Source organism: Musa acuminata, chromosome BXJ1-1, assembly GCF_036884655.1.
Source record: "Musa acuminata AAA Group cultivar baxijiao chromosome BXJ1-1, Cavendish_Baxijiao_AAA, whole genome shotgun sequence".
Classification (NCBI taxonomy): domain Eukaryota; kingdom Viridiplantae; phylum Streptophyta; class Magnoliopsida; order Zingiberales; family Musaceae; genus Musa; species Musa acuminata.
Genome location: NC_088327.1, coordinates 8,415,410 through 8,432,102, shown reverse-complemented (window position 1 = coordinate 8,432,102; position 16,693 = coordinate 8,415,410). Strand labels below are relative to the sequence as shown.

Below are 16,693 nucleotides of genomic sequence, written 5' to 3'. Positions count from 1 at the left end.
AGGTTGTACTTGCACCTTAAAATGTTCCTTTTTCTCTCTCTTCCAGACCACACAGGACACTCGGTGTATCTGATACTGCTGTGATTTAAGTTTCTGTGACCAGATAAAAGTTTTTAGAATTGCTAAAGGAAAATTATGATATTAACTTTTTGATGATTTCTTAGCCTTCATTTCTATAACATAATTTTATATATATTTTTTTATAATAAAAATTATTTAATTTTAATTATTTTATTTCGAAGCAAAAATAACACGGTTTATGTTTTTCAAATATTTACTACCAACAGGAGATAGATTCTAAAAAATATTGGAATGCCACATAGATTGGCAGTCATAGTCCAAAAAAAAAAAAGCTAACATATTCTTTAATTTGATCAGACCTAATTCTAGTTATTTTTGTTCGAACACAAATTTATTCATAAATATTTGTTCATCTTAATTTAATACTTAATATCAAGAGACATAGTACTCTTTTAGATAGATTCTAAAATTCAAGAAACATGTTCATAAACACAAATATTCACTATAAACAATCATCCATAAGTAAAATCATCACATTTACAAATTCTCTAATTCAACTGACGATATCAATTTAGAAACAACCCTTATGTAAATATATATTAATGATGAATAATCGACACATTAATTTTATTGAGTCTAGATTGTAGGTTATACATATGATAAGGGACCATTTGGTTGATCGATCATTGGTGCGACCCTTATACTTGCGAGGAATTATCTACTTTGTGTGATGAGTGTTCCCACACGGTTTTGTCGCTTAGGTGCAAGCCTTGGACCCTCGTTCTAACGCCAATCTGATAAATGGTCCATTTGATCGATCAGTCATTAGTGCGGCGAGGAATTATCCGTTTTAGACGATATGTGTACCTGTACGATTTTGTCATTTCGGAACATGTGAGCTCCAAAAGATACATTTAAAGATAAGAGAGATATGACGAACTTATGAGTCATTGGTTCCCGTACTCCTTAACTAATGTACTACTATAAAGACTTATCAATATGAAAGCTTAAATCAATAAATTAAGACGTAATGTTAATTTATATTCTTGAGGATGAGTTTGCAAACCACCTTTAGACATTCAAACATAACTCAGAATTTATTCCTTGGAGATAAACATCCATTGATTCTCTTCGCAGGATCAAAATCATCATCAGGAATCCAATAAAAAGAAAAAATGTGATGCCACAACCCCCAACAGAGAAATTCTAGTCAGCAAAACGAGACAGGATTAAGACGTGATTCGATGGAGAAAAGCACAAGCAGTAGGCACCACAAAACCAAAAAAACTCTAACAGTGTCAGCAAGTTGGAAGCAGAGATGACACCACAACCAAATCGTAGCGTTACATAAACACAATAAAGTGATAGAAAAGGTGTCAAACAACTCTTCTTTTAGAAGGGATGCCATCGATATCTAAACCACTGCCACTTTAAACGAAGGAACATAAACCAAACGGAAACGAAATGCTATGGATATGTAAACAAAAACCAGTCGCTGTTGGTCTCATCTCAAGTTGTTTCGGTGTTCCAAAGAACCCGATGTTGGCGATGGGGAGGGATCTCAACTGCCACCAATAAAACTGCCTTTATAGCTAACACAAAAAGCTTCCATGTTTTTATATTAGGACGAATTCCCTACAAATAAAATAAAAAAAAAAATTCTCTTTTTCGATTTTGATTTTTTTCAATCGATGACCCCTACTTTTGGTAATCATGTAGATTCTTTTATCCTTTTTTGTCATCGCTTCTTTCTTCGTCGTCAATCCTTCCTCGTCATCTTTATCCGTCGTCGTCTTCTCCATCTCCCTCCATGTGCTCTTTTTTCTCTTCTTCCTCATGGTGATGGGACTTCTAGGTGAGAGCATGGATTGAGGCGACGATAGACATGGGAGTAGATTTAGATGAATGTTTGAATACTCGTTTTTCACATGCTAAATATCGTGAGTCGAATAAATGGAAGTGTCTACTGGTAATCCTATAAAACGAGCGAACCGAAGTTGGAGCTTACAAATAATAAAAGGAATGATAGGTTCCACTGACGAAAAAACAAGACGAAGCAACACTACGTCAATAATGAACATCTCTCTTTTATAATGTTAGGAAAGATACTCAGAATCTACGATCCATTTTGTTATCTTTGTCACTCTCAAGTTTTGATTTCCTTGTGCAGTGCTTGTCATTAGCAGTCTGAGTGTTGGATCAAAAGGGGGCTATGCTGCAAAGATCTCAATCGCATTACCTGAGACTTTAACGAAGAGAAGATAATAATTTGTCAGAATCAGACAGATAATTAATCGAACCATTCATTACTTTGTAAATTCTTGAAGTATATTTTCCTTTTTTTTTTTTAATGAGGGTTTACAGTTCTCCCAGCTTCAAAGTTGGAGTCCGGCTCTGATGCCGAACCCAACCCACGGCGGGCCATGAAGAAGAAGAACAAGACATCAAGTGCAGGAGAAGAAGCTATCCCCTGAAGTCGCAGAACGCAGTCCGAGCAAAGCTTCCATGTACGTTTCCCCCCACTGATCTCAACTGCTACCACATATCCTCGCCGGAAGCAGAATGGGGCTCTTGTGGGCCCCATGACAGCCAGGTGATGCCGCCAAACATAGGTACAGAAACGTATATATATATGTATATATATGTCTCGTATCTATCATATATTCCATATACACCACGGCATGCTATATTTACGATTCCCCTTATTAAATTGGTTTCGAATATACATATGCGTCTGTTATCAGAGTGAGCTTGGCAGGTAAAGGTCAAGCCTTGGCCGTACCGAGGGAACTCTTGTGATGGTCCAATCTGGAGAGCTGCTCCTCTACGGAAGATCTACTTTGATGTGATCATCAAATCCTGCCGCACCACTTGCTCCCTGTCCATCCTCGCATCTTTCTCGCTCCTCCATGGACCACCGTTTGACCATGGCAGGCAACACAGCTTATCCCTTCTACCTATTCCCAAGACATTTCTTCCTCATCTTACGCGAACAAGAAGAAAACGTGAAACCAGGCATCCATCCTACATGGGTTCCGTCAGTGAACAGACGGCTGTTATCGCATCCGGCTGCATAACCGGGACACATCGGACGGCCGAACGGGCTTGAGCAGGAAATCTACAGCTCCTTCCTCCAAACACCTGAAACCAAACCACCAGAACACCGCGTCAAACGCTTAGCTTCCGTAACAGCACTCGATCACCACCTTAGAAATGGTCAGTCATCACCTGTTGATCCTGTTGGGGACGTTCTCCGACGACATCACGACCACGGGGATCTCCCTCAGTTTGGAGGACTCCTGTTGCAGATCGAGTTCCATTACCAGCCATGTAAAGATGTTCGTACCGAGTAGGGTAACGAGGAACCTTTTCGTAAGGAAGTGCGTCGACTGACCTTGACACTCTTGAGAAGCTCATATCCTGTCATCTCAGGCATCCAATAGTCCGTAATTATCATGCTAATGTTCGGCTCCTACATAAAGTTAATTCAAATTTCTATCAATACAATTGAAATTTCGTATCTTTTTGGTGGCAAAAGAGCATAACCATACCAGTGTTAACAGCTCCAATGCTCTCTTCCCACTGTCTACCGTGGTCACTGCAAAAAGAACAGAACTTCCTCCGTTACCATCTTCTTCTTTCTGAAACAGAGAAGCAGAGCATATGCCATACCTCTGTACTTGGAGCTGCGAAGGATCTTAGCGATCAACGCTCGGTCGACGGAGCTGTCGTCCACCGCCAATACGTGTATCTCCTGCTCTCCCCTGCCCGCAGCGTACGACGACATAGCGAAGAAGAAGAATAAGAAGAGTGAAGGCTGGGGAAGAAGAAGAGGGAGGAGGTCGCCGCTGGGTCACTGTATGTAGTATCTCCACTCACACGAGAAAAAGGAAGCAAAGAGAATAAAGAGCAGCAAATCCCCACCAAATCAATCCAGAATCCCACGCCACTCCTTCCACCCAAAACCAGCGGCGACGTACCACAACATCCCTCTCCCTCTCTTCGCACCATATCTTCCGGTTCTTGCCACGAAGCAAAACCTGCCACCCAAACAGGGGGGCCCACCCGCTACAACGAATCCCTGGGATTGGAGGAGGTTGTCGGATGTGCCACGCCACAAGAGTTTGAAACTTCGACCGTGATGCGGTCCAGAGCGTTGACTGACTCGTCGAGTCATCCATCGAGATTATGCTGTGCCCGCCATATCCAGCCGGACTCGGGGATCCCCCAAAGATTCGGTCGGAGCTTTGTGGAGCGGGATAACACGAGGATGGGAGGCGAGTTAGGATAAACGGACGGTTGAGATCCTTAGCGGTCGTCCACGTGTTGTCCTGAGCGAGTGTGGAAGATCTCGTGGCCCACCGAGCCAGCCAACGAGGAAAGATTCGGCCGACAAGGAGATCCAATGTTTTAAATTGGGTGGGGAGGGAGGGAGGGATTGGTTCGGTGCGACGCGGGACTCGCGGTTGTCGCGTATGTGGGGCCCAGACGTGCTGCCTATCGTCGATTCAGGAAGGTGGGAACAAACGGACTGTTTCGAGATGATCGACCCCCCGTTGATCCGAGGGCACGTTGACCACTGCAGTTCACGTGTCAATGTAGCAGGTCGACAACTGGCAGTGGGTCCCGGTGTTTTTTCTTTGTGGTTCATGTGAGGGCTTGATTTCTGTCTTCATGATCCGGAGGCTCGTCCGTCATCATGTCGTACAGCGAGGCCAGCATTTATAGCCCAATAAACCTAAATTTTAGTTTAATTATCCTTGATTGTGGCTGATCAAATACCCCACGTAATCTTATTTAATAAATGCTATTATTATGCTCTCGATATGATGCTTTGAATGTGTATTATATTACATTATTTGATTTTTTAATCATATACAATTTCGTAATATTCTTACTATCGACGATTAAGATCGGATTGTTGCCAGATCCCTTATCATTTATAATTCTCTTCATGCACGTAAGCAAAATACATTGTCAAGTTACTATGGGGTCCGGTTCAACTCTGACATTACCCGATCGCCTGGATCAAACCCGTATCGCCGGATCGAACCGAGCTGGAAACCCGGATCAAAAATTGGAGGGTTGAGTCAACCCGAACCGGGTCCAGACTCGGCCGAACATTACCCGACCGGTATCACCCCCAACCCTAATCGCGCGCGTTACATCGAACGACCATTATAAAGGGAAAATAGACTCGAATGGCGAAGCTGGCTCGCTTTGAGGCGACCACTCGAGTCACCGTCTTACCCACGTCCATGGCTCGGGCATTCCCAAACCGGAACGCCGAGGGATCGAGTCGGCTCCTCCTCCTCATAGCCGCCAACATGCTCATCGCATCGTGCGTCTCCGTCACTCGCTCCCTCCCCACCCGGCTCTCTTCCTCCCCTCGCCATCTCTGCCTCCTCGCCGCCGCCTCCCCCAAACCCGTCCAGAACAAATCCTTTCCTTGCCCTCTTTGGTCCGCCTCCTTCTCCTTCTGCCTCGACCGCCGCCCGAAATCCACCACCTCCTCTGCCGCCCCCCCGCCCTCTTCCATGGCCTTCGCTGCCGACAGCCTTGATTCGAACCCCCTCCTCCACGACTTCGCCTTCCCCCCCTTCGATGTGGTCGAGCCGAAACACGTCCGCCCCGGGATCCGCGAGCTCTTGAGGAAACTCGTACGGTCCTCTTCTCCCTCCCCCCTTGCATTGGTCGATAGATATTTAGGGTTTCAAGTGATGAACTTGTTGGGTCTGGAGTGTTGCAGGAGAGCGATCTGGAGAAGCTGGAGAGGACGGTGGAGCCGACATGGCCGAGGCTGGTGGTGCCGCTGGAGAAGATCATGGATCGACTTCAGGTGGTCTGGGGAATCGTGAACCATCTGAAGTCCGTCAAGGATTCGCCGGAGCTCCGATCTGCTATCGAGGAAGTCCAGGTTCGATTCATTTATTTCTTTGACGGGATCTCGTCTTTACTTATGTGGCTTGTATCCTCTTTGGTTGATCGATCCCACTTATAGTGTATTTCGATGCAAATGTTGAATCTTGGGCCATCGATCAATGGCATTTTATGTTAGGCATATTTCCCTGTGCCGTGTATTTCGTCTTTGTTTACATGTCCAGGAAAGTTGCTACATTTTTTATCACTCTCTGTTTTGTGTTGGTACTAGGCATTTAACCAATCGAAACTATGAATATAATGCTCCATTCTATCTCGAGAATTTCTTTTGCAAGATTCTCTTATAGATTTTGCTTTCTAGTTTATTATGTTTGCTACTTATCTCGTTTATCTCTGAGATTGATATTGCAAATCATGTTTGAACAGCCAGAGAAAGTGAAGTTTCAGCTGAGGCTGGGACAAAGTAAGCCTATATATGATGCATTTAAGGCGATTCAAAATTCTTCATCATGGTCAACCCTAAGCGATGCCCGTAAACGTATAGTGGAAGGTAATATGCCATATTTCATTATGGACTTTTTATTAGGTTGAACGGTTTTGCGTTCTAGAGTACTTTCTTCTTCATCTTTCATGCATGACTTATCTGGACTCATAAAACAATTTTGTCGTTATCTTTTCTTCTGAGACGAACATTAATTGGGAAAAAGAATGTTCTCATCTGATCTGAACTTTTATACCTTTTGATATAAAGATAGATGATTTTGGACAGCATTTCTAGGGTATTGAAGAACTTAAAATCTAAAAATTGAAGGTTGTTCCAACCATTTCCGACAGTCAAAAAGTTGAGGAAGGTATCTGGCCCTTGAAAGAGGAATAAAGTCCATATCCTTTGCAATGTTTCTATGGCAAGTAGAACTTTTGTTTAATAGCACATTGCGAAAAACCTAGCTAGAATTATGACTAACAAAATCCACGTCTTTCACAATGTTTCTATAGAAAGTAGGAGAACATTCTTAGACAATAGCAAACTGGAGGTTTTTAACAGCATATTACCAAAAACATAGCTAGATTGTGAGTATTGAGCATGATAGCAGATTGAACAAATATAAACATTATCTAAAGGAATGATTATTATCACAGTTTCTCTTTTATTATTCAATCAATACAGGCAAGTCTTTTTTTCTTCTCATATTTCAAATCATTGAAGTACACATAAAAAATTGATATATTTTATGTATACACATAGAAAATTGGAATAATTAGTTTTATTGGTTATTTAGTGAAATAAGTTGGGAGCATTATTCCTTGTTACGGGGGTTAACATTTAGGAAAAAAAACACTCAGATGTTACATCCTCGGTTGGGAAACAAAAATTAGTAAACTGTCTTTAGTTCTGGTATATTTGGTCTGACTTAAATGTGAGGCAAGATCTTGGTCTATCACATTTCAATGAGTTGAGTGTTTTGCTGTTTGTTATATAGGTGCACAGATACATTAATTACCTATTCTTTCCAATTAAGTCTTATCATCATTCATTTATTTGTATCAGTACAAGAATTTACAAATTAGACTAATGTAGTTTCCAACAGATTGCTTTTCTTATTTTCTTAAATTCCCTTTCCTTTTGCAGCTCAGATCAAGGAAGCTGTTCTTAGCGGTGTTGCCCTTGAAGATGAACAGAGAAAGAAGTTTAATGAAATTGAACAAGTAAACTGAGTACCTTGACACCTATTTCTCTAATATCTTGACTTATGTGGAGGATGATTGCTTTGATGATTTCATTCAAATTTTGGCAGTTTTGCTCAAATGTCAACAAGTAGTTTGCAGGCTGACCTGTCAAATATTTGGGCCTTGTTTATATATCATGTATTGGAAGTTCAGAACCCTTGTGAGTTAACTAGGCAGATAATCTGAATCATTTTGGTTTGTTAGACTTTCTTTCAAGTAATGCTAATAAGTTACTAAAAAAGTAACATACATGCCCTGATTTAACACAAATAAACCTTGATGTGTTTGGTAAAGTTCTTGACATGCTGATGTTAATAATTGGACTAAGGCCTCTTTTCTTGTGCTAATGTGATGTGACATGACTGAGTCAATGAACTTACTCTTGGACATGATTTCTTGAGGAGTTCCTGTTGGAATGTTCATATATTCTAGTATAGGGCATTGAATATGCATTTGTAAAGTTAGCAAAATATGATCTTTGATTGTCACTAGTAAATGCAATGTCAAAATGAGTATCATAATGACAACATTATTGTATGTCTGATTTGAAGAAAAACGATGTGTGCTGTGTTTGTGGATGATTATTTCAAATAAGTTAGTTCCTTGTAACTGATATTTTTCTTTCCTTTTGTTGCTTCCTAAGATGATAAGGAATATATGTTGCTGTTAAAGCAACAAGATTTTGATGATTGGTAAGTCCAACCTCTAAGGATCCATGAAATGAATCCCTTATTCATATGTCAAATGAACTTTTTTGCAGGAGCTTGAAAAACTATCTCAAAAGTTTAGTGAAAATGTTTTGGATGCTACAAAAAAATTCGAGAAATTAATTACTGATAAGAAGGAAATTGAAGGATTGCCAGCTACTGCACTTGGTCTGGCAGCACAGACCGCTGCGTTAAAGGTAGTTCACAATTTTTAAAATAGGTGGCAAGTGCATGTATGCCTCTACTGCTTTTTGTCTTTATTTCTATATTGATTCCTTTTGGTTCTAAATTTTCTTTGTGTTTTGTGTGTTTGATCAGATTATATGTTGGCCATATCTTTACTTGTAAAGAATTTCAGTGAGATATGATTTTCTTATTTGAGGGCTATGAAATGGAGGGATTACTTTACTGGTTACTAGTTATGATTGATAATGTGGTAATGTCATTAAGCCAAGTAATCAAATAGGACAATGCTGTAACTGTTTAATTTGCTACTTTTGGGTCTTGTGTAATAGGAAGTTTAGTTGTCATTTCTATAAAACAAAGTTCTCTGGCTAATTTTTCAGAGTTATGATAATAGCTTTCAGGCTGGGTTGATTCCATATTTTAGTTCTCTCCTGTTTGTTTTCCGCCAATGTTACCTTGTATTCATTCCTGCTACTCTTCCAACTATTTGTCATTCTATCTCAATCCATCTATTTCTTTATATTTAATTTTCTTAACTTTACACTCTATCTTGCCATCTACCATACTGTGGTTGCTGCACCAATGACCTCAACTGGATTTTGACACCAATCGCTAGCCCAATGGCTTTACTCAGACGGTCCAGCATTAAATTTACACAATTTGTTCATGATTGACTTTGGATCCATCTTTATAACCAGAAATATTTTCTATTTGAAAGAGCAACAAGTTGTGCTTATAATACATTAATTCATTAAATACTCTTTTATGGTCAGGGTCATGAAAATGCTTCTGCTGAAAATGGGCCATGGATGATTACTTTAGATGCTCCAAGTTATATTCCTGTCATGCAACATGCAAAGAACCGCTCTTTGCGGGAAGAAGTTTATCGTGCTTACGTCATGCGGGCATCTAGCGGAGATCTTGATAACACTCCTATTATTGGTCAAATTCTCAAATTGAGGCTGGAGAAGGCTAAAATTCTTGGATACAAGAACTATGCTGAGGTATGATGACAGATTATGTCAAGTGATGTCTTTTATTTATGCAGCATATGATTTTCCTGTTTTTCTTTTTCTTTTTGATGTAGGTCAGCATGGCAATGAAAATGGCCACAGTTGATCGTGCAGCAGAGCTTCTCGAGAAATTGCGTAGTGCTTCTTGGGATCCTGCTGTTCAAGGTATTAAGTGCTATTGATTCATGTTAAGCTAGTTTTATTGAGAAAAGTATAATTAGTGTAGAAGATAGAAATCAATAGAATAGTGCATTTATGTTATTAAAAAAATCTTGTGTATATGTGCAATACACATCTGCTTACAGATCTTTTCTCAAGGAAAATTTCCTTGAAGCGTTTAAGTAAAAGATTTATTTTTCATCCTGAACATTCAATGCCATATTTGCAAGTGCCTGTGCTGAAGCAGGATGACAGATAGTGTGGTTTCAACCATTGGTGGGAAGTTATTAACAGAAAAGCTTTACCCTTTTCTTGGCAATATTGGCAAAAAAGGAAAAGAATTAAAAGATGATACGGATTTCAATCTGAAAATGAAAAGGAGAAATAGTTCTGACTCCTATCATGTGATAAATACCCTTGTCTTTGGCTTCGTGTTGGCACAAGGTTTCTACATGGATTGACGCAACCAGCATGGCAGTACTCGGTCTTTTGTAATTGTGTATCACAATCCTATCTCTGAATCTTGAAACTGTCTCAGGAGTAACTCATCTGTTCGTTGAATCTCACATTTTTAGTGTGCATATTGAAATTTTATTGGGCTTTAGATCAGCTCATTGAATGTCATAAGGACTGTCTTGTCAAATCCACTGATTGCTGTTTTTTGTCCCTCCTTGGCTTCCATGGAACGTCTTATGGTTCTTTTGATATTGCTTAAGAAATTTCTTTTGTATCTCCTAATTAAACTAACTCTTAGACAAATTAGTTACTCAGTGACTTCTATTTGCAGTGCCTTGCTTGTGAGCATATCAAGAAGGTAGCTTTCTGGAGAGGCTAGAAATATTAGCTCTGGTTTGTGCTTGGGAAATTGTTCACATTTAAAAATATGGTAGATCTTCTTGATTCATGATCGTGTTCTAAATTCAGAGAGGGGTTCTACCATTATTATTAGTTTTAACAAACAACAAACATAAAAGATAAGTAATGATTGTTCAAGAACTCCTTGCTGAGTGCTTTGAAAGAGCATTTACAAAAGTTATAAATTCAGAGAGGGGTTCTACCATATTATTATTAGTTTTAACAAACAACAAACATAAAGATATGCAATGATTGTTCAAGAACTCCTTGCTGAGTGCTTTGAAAGAGCATTTACAAAAGTAGAAGCAATGCAAATGTGTCCGTAAGTTTGCTTCCCCTACACTCCAGTTTGACATTTGCAAAACTGACTATATGTGTTAAAGTTAATAGAGAAAGGCCAACTTTCAATCTTTTTTTAGTAGAATGAAACTTGTGGTATTGCACCAGTTAGCTGGAGGACTGTAATTCTGGGTGTTCATTTTCCTCAGATTCTTTTCCAATATATTGTCAGTGGCAAAGTTTATGGAAACAGTATGATGGCTAGGTTGTTCTTTTGATGCATGCAGATATGGAAGACCTTAAGACTTTTGCTGGAAATGCTGGTGCTGCCGAAGCTAATCAATTGACCCATTGGGATATTACGTTCTGGAGTGAAAGGTTACGGGAGTCAAAGTATGACATAAATGAGGTCTGCCTATGGTGCCCCTTGTTCATTGCTTGTCTACCTCTCTTCCCTCTATTTGTACAAGTTACAACAATATCTTGCTGCGATCTTATTAATCTGTAGCATTTTCTTCTCGAGGTCATGACATAATGAGAATAAATTACCATATTATTTGATGTATTGGAGACTCTTCTTTAACATTAGCATATGATTTTCAATAGGTTGAAATTGATTTTTGTACTAAAGGGATTGAAATTACTTGCTGAGATCGGATTATTTTTCTCTCTTACAGGAGGAACTGCGGCCATATTTCTCACTGCCAAAGGTTATGGATGGTCTTTTTGGCCTTGCTAAGAAGCTTTTTGATATTAATATTGAAACAGCAGATGGGCTAGCACCGGTAAGACCATTCCTGTATTAGGTTTTGGTGATGCATAATATTACTTGGCATATCTTGTCATCATCTCTTTTATGTTTGACCAGGTTTGGAATAATGATGTTAAATTTTACTCTGTCAAAGATTCTTCAAACAATCCAATTGCCTACTTCTACTTTGATCCGTATTCACGGCCTTCTGAAAAGCGTGGTGGAGCTTGGATGGATGAGGTGTTTGCTCGTAGTTATGTACTTGCACGTGATGGTGCTCCTGTTAGGTTGCCTATTGCACATATGGTGTGCAATCAAACACCACCTGTTGGTGACAAACCTAGTCTAATGACATTCCGTGAGGTAATTTTCATCTTCATCCACTTTTAAATGGACCAAGGAAATAACTATAACGCTCATAATGGCATATGCAATATTGCAAGAACACTTCTATATTGTGCTGGGTTTATTTTTTTCTTGAGAAACTGAATTGAATATCTGATTAGGAGTTGAACTTCATGGTAGTTATCTCCTTTGTTAGATCCTAGTTGTTGAGATATTAATTATTCCATAGTTCTTTCTTTCTGTTGTAGGTTGAGACTGTGTTCCATGAATTTGGTCATGCACTTCAGCATATGCTTACTAAACAAGATGAAGGGCTAGTTGCGGGAATTCGGGGCATAGAATGGGATGCAGTTGAGCTTCCATCACAGTTCATGGAAAACTGGTGCTATCATAGGTACTTTTCTTTTGAAAAGTACCTGTCATTTGTTTTTTCTTTTGAAATTAAACCATGGACTTACTGTTAATTTCATGCCTGCTGTTGCACTGGTTGGTTTTTGATAAAAATTCTTAGCCTTCTTGAAAGATTAATTTCTCTTGATGGTGCCTGTTTCAATTCCTTGGACATCTGTCATTCTTTTGGATTTGGTTGATTTTTGAGCAGGAAAACACTGTTGTTCATCATTGTATTTTGATAATGATGAAGCATGTAAACTAGTATCTTCCTATTTTTCCTTCTTTTAAGTTCTTATTGCATTTATCAATCCATTTTTTTTTTCACTCACCAAGTTGTTTGATTTGGATATGGAAGAAAAGTACTTTTTTGTTTGTTTTATGACAAGTTTGGCATGAAACCATACCTTGAAATTGAAAGGAGGAAACTATCTGGGTTGATCTAAACAGGATCTTCTTTCAATGATGCAGCTGATCTTTTGCCCTTGTACATATCACCTTAGCATATGCATGTATATTGGATGGAAATCGTTCTTTTTCTAAAGTTAGGTGTTCCTGGGTTGGTTGGTTTGAGATTAGGAAAATATTCTGAATGAATTTTTTTTTTTATAATTCTAACATTAAGTAAATTTATGTTTGGCAGGAATACTCTAATGAGCATTGCAAAGCATTATGAAACTGGTGAACCTCTTCCAGAAGAAGTGTATCAGAGGCTTGTTGCTGCTAAAACATTTCGTGCTGGCTCTCTGAGTCTTCGCCAGGTTGGTATTCTGTTATTATACTTTATTTTCATGATTTTGTTATCATACATACAAGATGTGTGCTTGTCATTTTCTGATTTATTCCAACCAAAATAGAAAGTCTTGTTTGCTTTTACTTGTTTTTAATGGAACTCACTTTTTTTGCCTTTCTTCTAGATAAGTGGAAGCCAGCAGCTTCCCTACTTTTGATTGTTTATGCATATTTAACCACTTCAAATTACATTGGCATTTTGAATAGTTTTGAACTTCTCCTTGGTCTTGAAGTTCAAAACCTACATGGATTGTGCCTTAAGCAGGTCAAAATGCCTGAGGTTAAGATTTTATTTATTTTGAAGTGTCAACTTGGTTCATCTGGATGAACCAACCTGGAGTAATTTCTGCAGTTTAACATTTTAGGGGTTCTTAGCTGCCACATCCCTTTTGATGGTCCTATTCCTTCTGTTAAATGCCTCTTTCTGAGCATTCAAGAAATGGATAATAATTGGTTTTTTCTTCTTCACAAATAATTATTAAAATAACTGCTCAAAAATTAGTGTTGTCTTCATCTTTGATTTGCAGATAAGATTTTCCAGTGTAGATCTGGAACTACATACCAAATATATTCCCAATGGACCTGAATCTATCTTTGATATCGATCAAAGAGTTGGAAGAATGACACAAGTTATCCCTGTCCTTCCAGAGGATAGGTTTCTTTGCAGTTTTAGTCATATATTTGCAGGTTTGTATCACACCCATTCATGTTATCAACTGTGTGTCTTCGGATCCTAGATATTGTAGTCCTGTTACCCACTAATTGACATTGTGTTCTAATAGGTGGATATGCAGCTGGATACTACAGTTACAAGGTATATAACATTTTGTAATCACTTAACACTACACTACTGTCATAGAGAGTTGTATCTTTCTATGGCTGTAGTTTTTGGTTCTTTCCTTCTGACTGTATACTTGCTAAGTTGATAATGTGTTCCATAAGCTAAAATACTACTTGATTTCTTTGCTTGTTATGCTGCTTTTCTTGTATACCTGCTGTAGTGTGTTAATGACATTACAATAAAGGCTTCCTCACTAGAAAAATTGACCATTTAAAACTATATAACACTGATTATTTTTTGTCATGTAATACAAACAATAGATTTCTTTGTATTTTTCTCAAGGATTTATCTCCAAACATATCTACTGTACAGTGGGCTGAGGTGTTGTCAGCAGATGCTTTTTCAGCTTTTGAGGATGCTGGATTAGACAGTGATAAGGTATGTTAGCAGTTTTATTTCTACAAAGGTATACTTTTGTGGGCCACCCGCATGACTCTCTGCTCTACTTATTTTCAACTGATTAACTTATTTGTAAAAATTCTTGTGTATGCATGCATCAATTTTACTAGTCATAACCAATATATCCCTAGTACAACCTTTTCTTTTATAATTCAAGATGCAGTCGAAATGAACATCTTTATAACTCAAATGTAATTGGTCCATCAGACCATTGTTTCTAGTGTCTTAAATCAAATCATGTGGATCTTAGGATCTAAATCTGACGAAGTCTAACCCGTTTGTGCACCCTGCAGATGGATCAATTTAATTTGTTGGATCTCATATTTTAGAATCACTTGTTTGCTGCGAATTAGCATATATGCATGACAATAATTTCTGTTTTTCTGGGGATTTTTAGGGATAAAAATAATATTGGCTTCTGAAGATTGAGTTCATTGACACTTTGATTAGATGATTCATGTACCACTGGAGTAACAGCTGCATGTGATTTTTGAGATTTAATCAGTGTCTTGGGCATAAGACATCTCATAGCACAGTTCATGAAAAAGCTAACTGTATACTTATTCATTTGTTATTTATATCCATGTTAACATTCTTCATTTGTCTCTTCTTTATTTGATATTTATCTCTAAGGTAAGGATATGTGATTATCCCTTGGATGTGATAACCTCTTCCGGTTGATAAAATTTCTTGTGGAACTTTTGTACAATGCAAGTTGATTATTTGATACATCACTTTCTTCCTTTCAGACCATCAGGGAAACTGGTCACAGGTTTCGGGAAACCATTCTTGCACTTGGAGGTGGAAGATCTCCACTTGAGGTTTGTCAAATTGATATTACTGGTCATATAACTGAACTGATAAATGAGCAGGAAACTTGTCTAATGTTCTTTCTTTGTGGTCAAATATTTACTAATTGTGGTTTAATTTTTCTCTCTCTACTTCATAAGGCCCTAAAAACCATTCAACTGGTTACTTGAGATTGATCGGGCATCCACCGATCCTTCCTGCCTCCTGTTTTGTGCTCTTGATTTCTATAAACAGTTCTGTCGAGCAGCTACACAACTCCTAACCTTTCCTTTTTTTAGTTGAAATTGAGACCTCTTAGGAGTAGAAATCCTCTTGGATTATATTTTTATTGAAAGTTTGGGTCGCCCCTTTTTTTTATTCTTTGATTATCTTGCAGTAGAAAGAATATGTTGGAGAGTCTATCATAATATGGACATATACCCTAAATTCTTGGTGATATCAATGCTAGGTCTTTGTTGAGTTCCGAGGCCGCGAACCGTCACCAGAACCGCTGCTTAGACACAATGGCCTGCTACCAGTACCTGCGTCTGCTTGATCCATGACTGTTGGACGAACATGTTTCAAGAATTCTCGACAATTGATTTGGTGCACCAGGTGCATCTCCCGAAAAACTTTCACAAAAACAATAAGGTATATTTTTTATTTTGTTGCCAAAGAAACAAAAGGAGATTGAGCGATTGGAATTACTGACACATGGAAGCATAGTGCTAGAGAATCTTGTGTCGGGATAAGTTAATCGAACATTTACCTTCTCTCTTCTGAACAATATCTGTTGTGTTTCGTCCTATTACATGTCATCGATTGCATACTACCACAGTTACATTGGTTTTGATTTGGACAGGCAGAAGGGTTTATCCACATGGTTGCCGTGGTTCGATGGCAGAATCGAAACCGTGATTAAATGTGTAAGGCTTTCCACTTCCGCGTTCTGATCTCTTCTATTCCCTCTCGTTATCTTGGTTTCTTTATTTGCCTTGCTTCTTTCCTGGACTGGGCTTCGTGTCTTATACTTGGAAACGAATCCTTTCGATACTTGGGCTTCGTCTCCATGTGCGGTCATTCTGCAGCCGCGCGCATATGTCTGCAGGACGAAACCCAACTGCTACCACTCATTTCCCTACAACTACAATATATATATATATATATATATATATATGTATATATATATATGTATATGTATATGTATATGTATATGTATATGTATATGTATATGTATATGTATATGTATATGTATATGTATATGTATATGTATATGTATATACATACATATATATATAGCCCAAATTTGTGAACCCAAATTTTTTAGCCTTAATCTTGGGAGAATATATAGCCCAAGGATTGTGATGACCATGGTATTGACGTGTGATATGATTTGATTGATATTTGTTATATGATTCACTCAATTTTGAAATTTCTTATATAATTAAGAGGATATGTAGGTGGTTCTTGCTGAAGGAGTCCTGGACGTGGTCCCAAAATTATGATCCTAAGATGTTGATTCTATCACCCAAAAAAATTGACTTGTCAAAAAGCTCAA

At 38.4% G+C, this 16,693-nt stretch overlaps 2 protein-coding genes across 2 annotated transcripts; one reads left to right on the top strand and one right to left on the bottom strand.

The window, feature by feature from the left end:
- Positions 1–2,703: 2,703 nt before the first annotated feature.
- LOC135651522 (two-component response regulator ORR6-like) lies at positions 2,704–3,980 on the bottom strand. Its single transcript, XM_065171662.1, has 5 exons — positions 3,694–3,980; positions 3,573–3,619; positions 3,416–3,493; positions 3,250–3,320; positions 2,704–3,162 (listed from the first exon to the last, which is right to left on the bottom strand). The coding sequence occupies exons 1-5, from the start codon at positions 3,806–3,808 to the stop codon at positions 3,078–3,080; spliced, it is 396 nt and encodes a 131-aa protein (XP_065027734.1). The 5' UTR covers positions 3,809–3,980; the 3' UTR covers positions 2,704–3,077.
- A 1,232-nt stretch (positions 3,981–5,212) lies between these two features.
- On the top strand, positions 5,213–15,922 carry LOC135651099 (probable cytosolic oligopeptidase A). The gene is made up of 17 exons (XM_065170923.1): positions 5,213–5,681; positions 5,771–5,938; positions 6,328–6,451; positions 7,532–7,608; positions 8,390–8,533; positions 9,296–9,526; positions 9,610–9,700; positions 11,116–11,237; positions 11,506–11,613; positions 11,697–11,942; positions 12,173–12,318; positions 12,958–13,075; positions 13,634–13,793; positions 13,889–13,920; positions 14,260–14,325; positions 15,096–15,167; positions 15,605–15,922. Exons 1-17 carry the CDS (start codon positions 5,223–5,225, stop codon positions 15,689–15,691), a joined length of 2,451 nt encoding a protein of 816 aa, XP_065026995.1. The 5' UTR covers positions 5,213–5,222; the 3' UTR covers positions 15,692–15,922.
- The last annotated feature ends 771 nt before the right edge of the window (positions 15,923–16,693 follow it).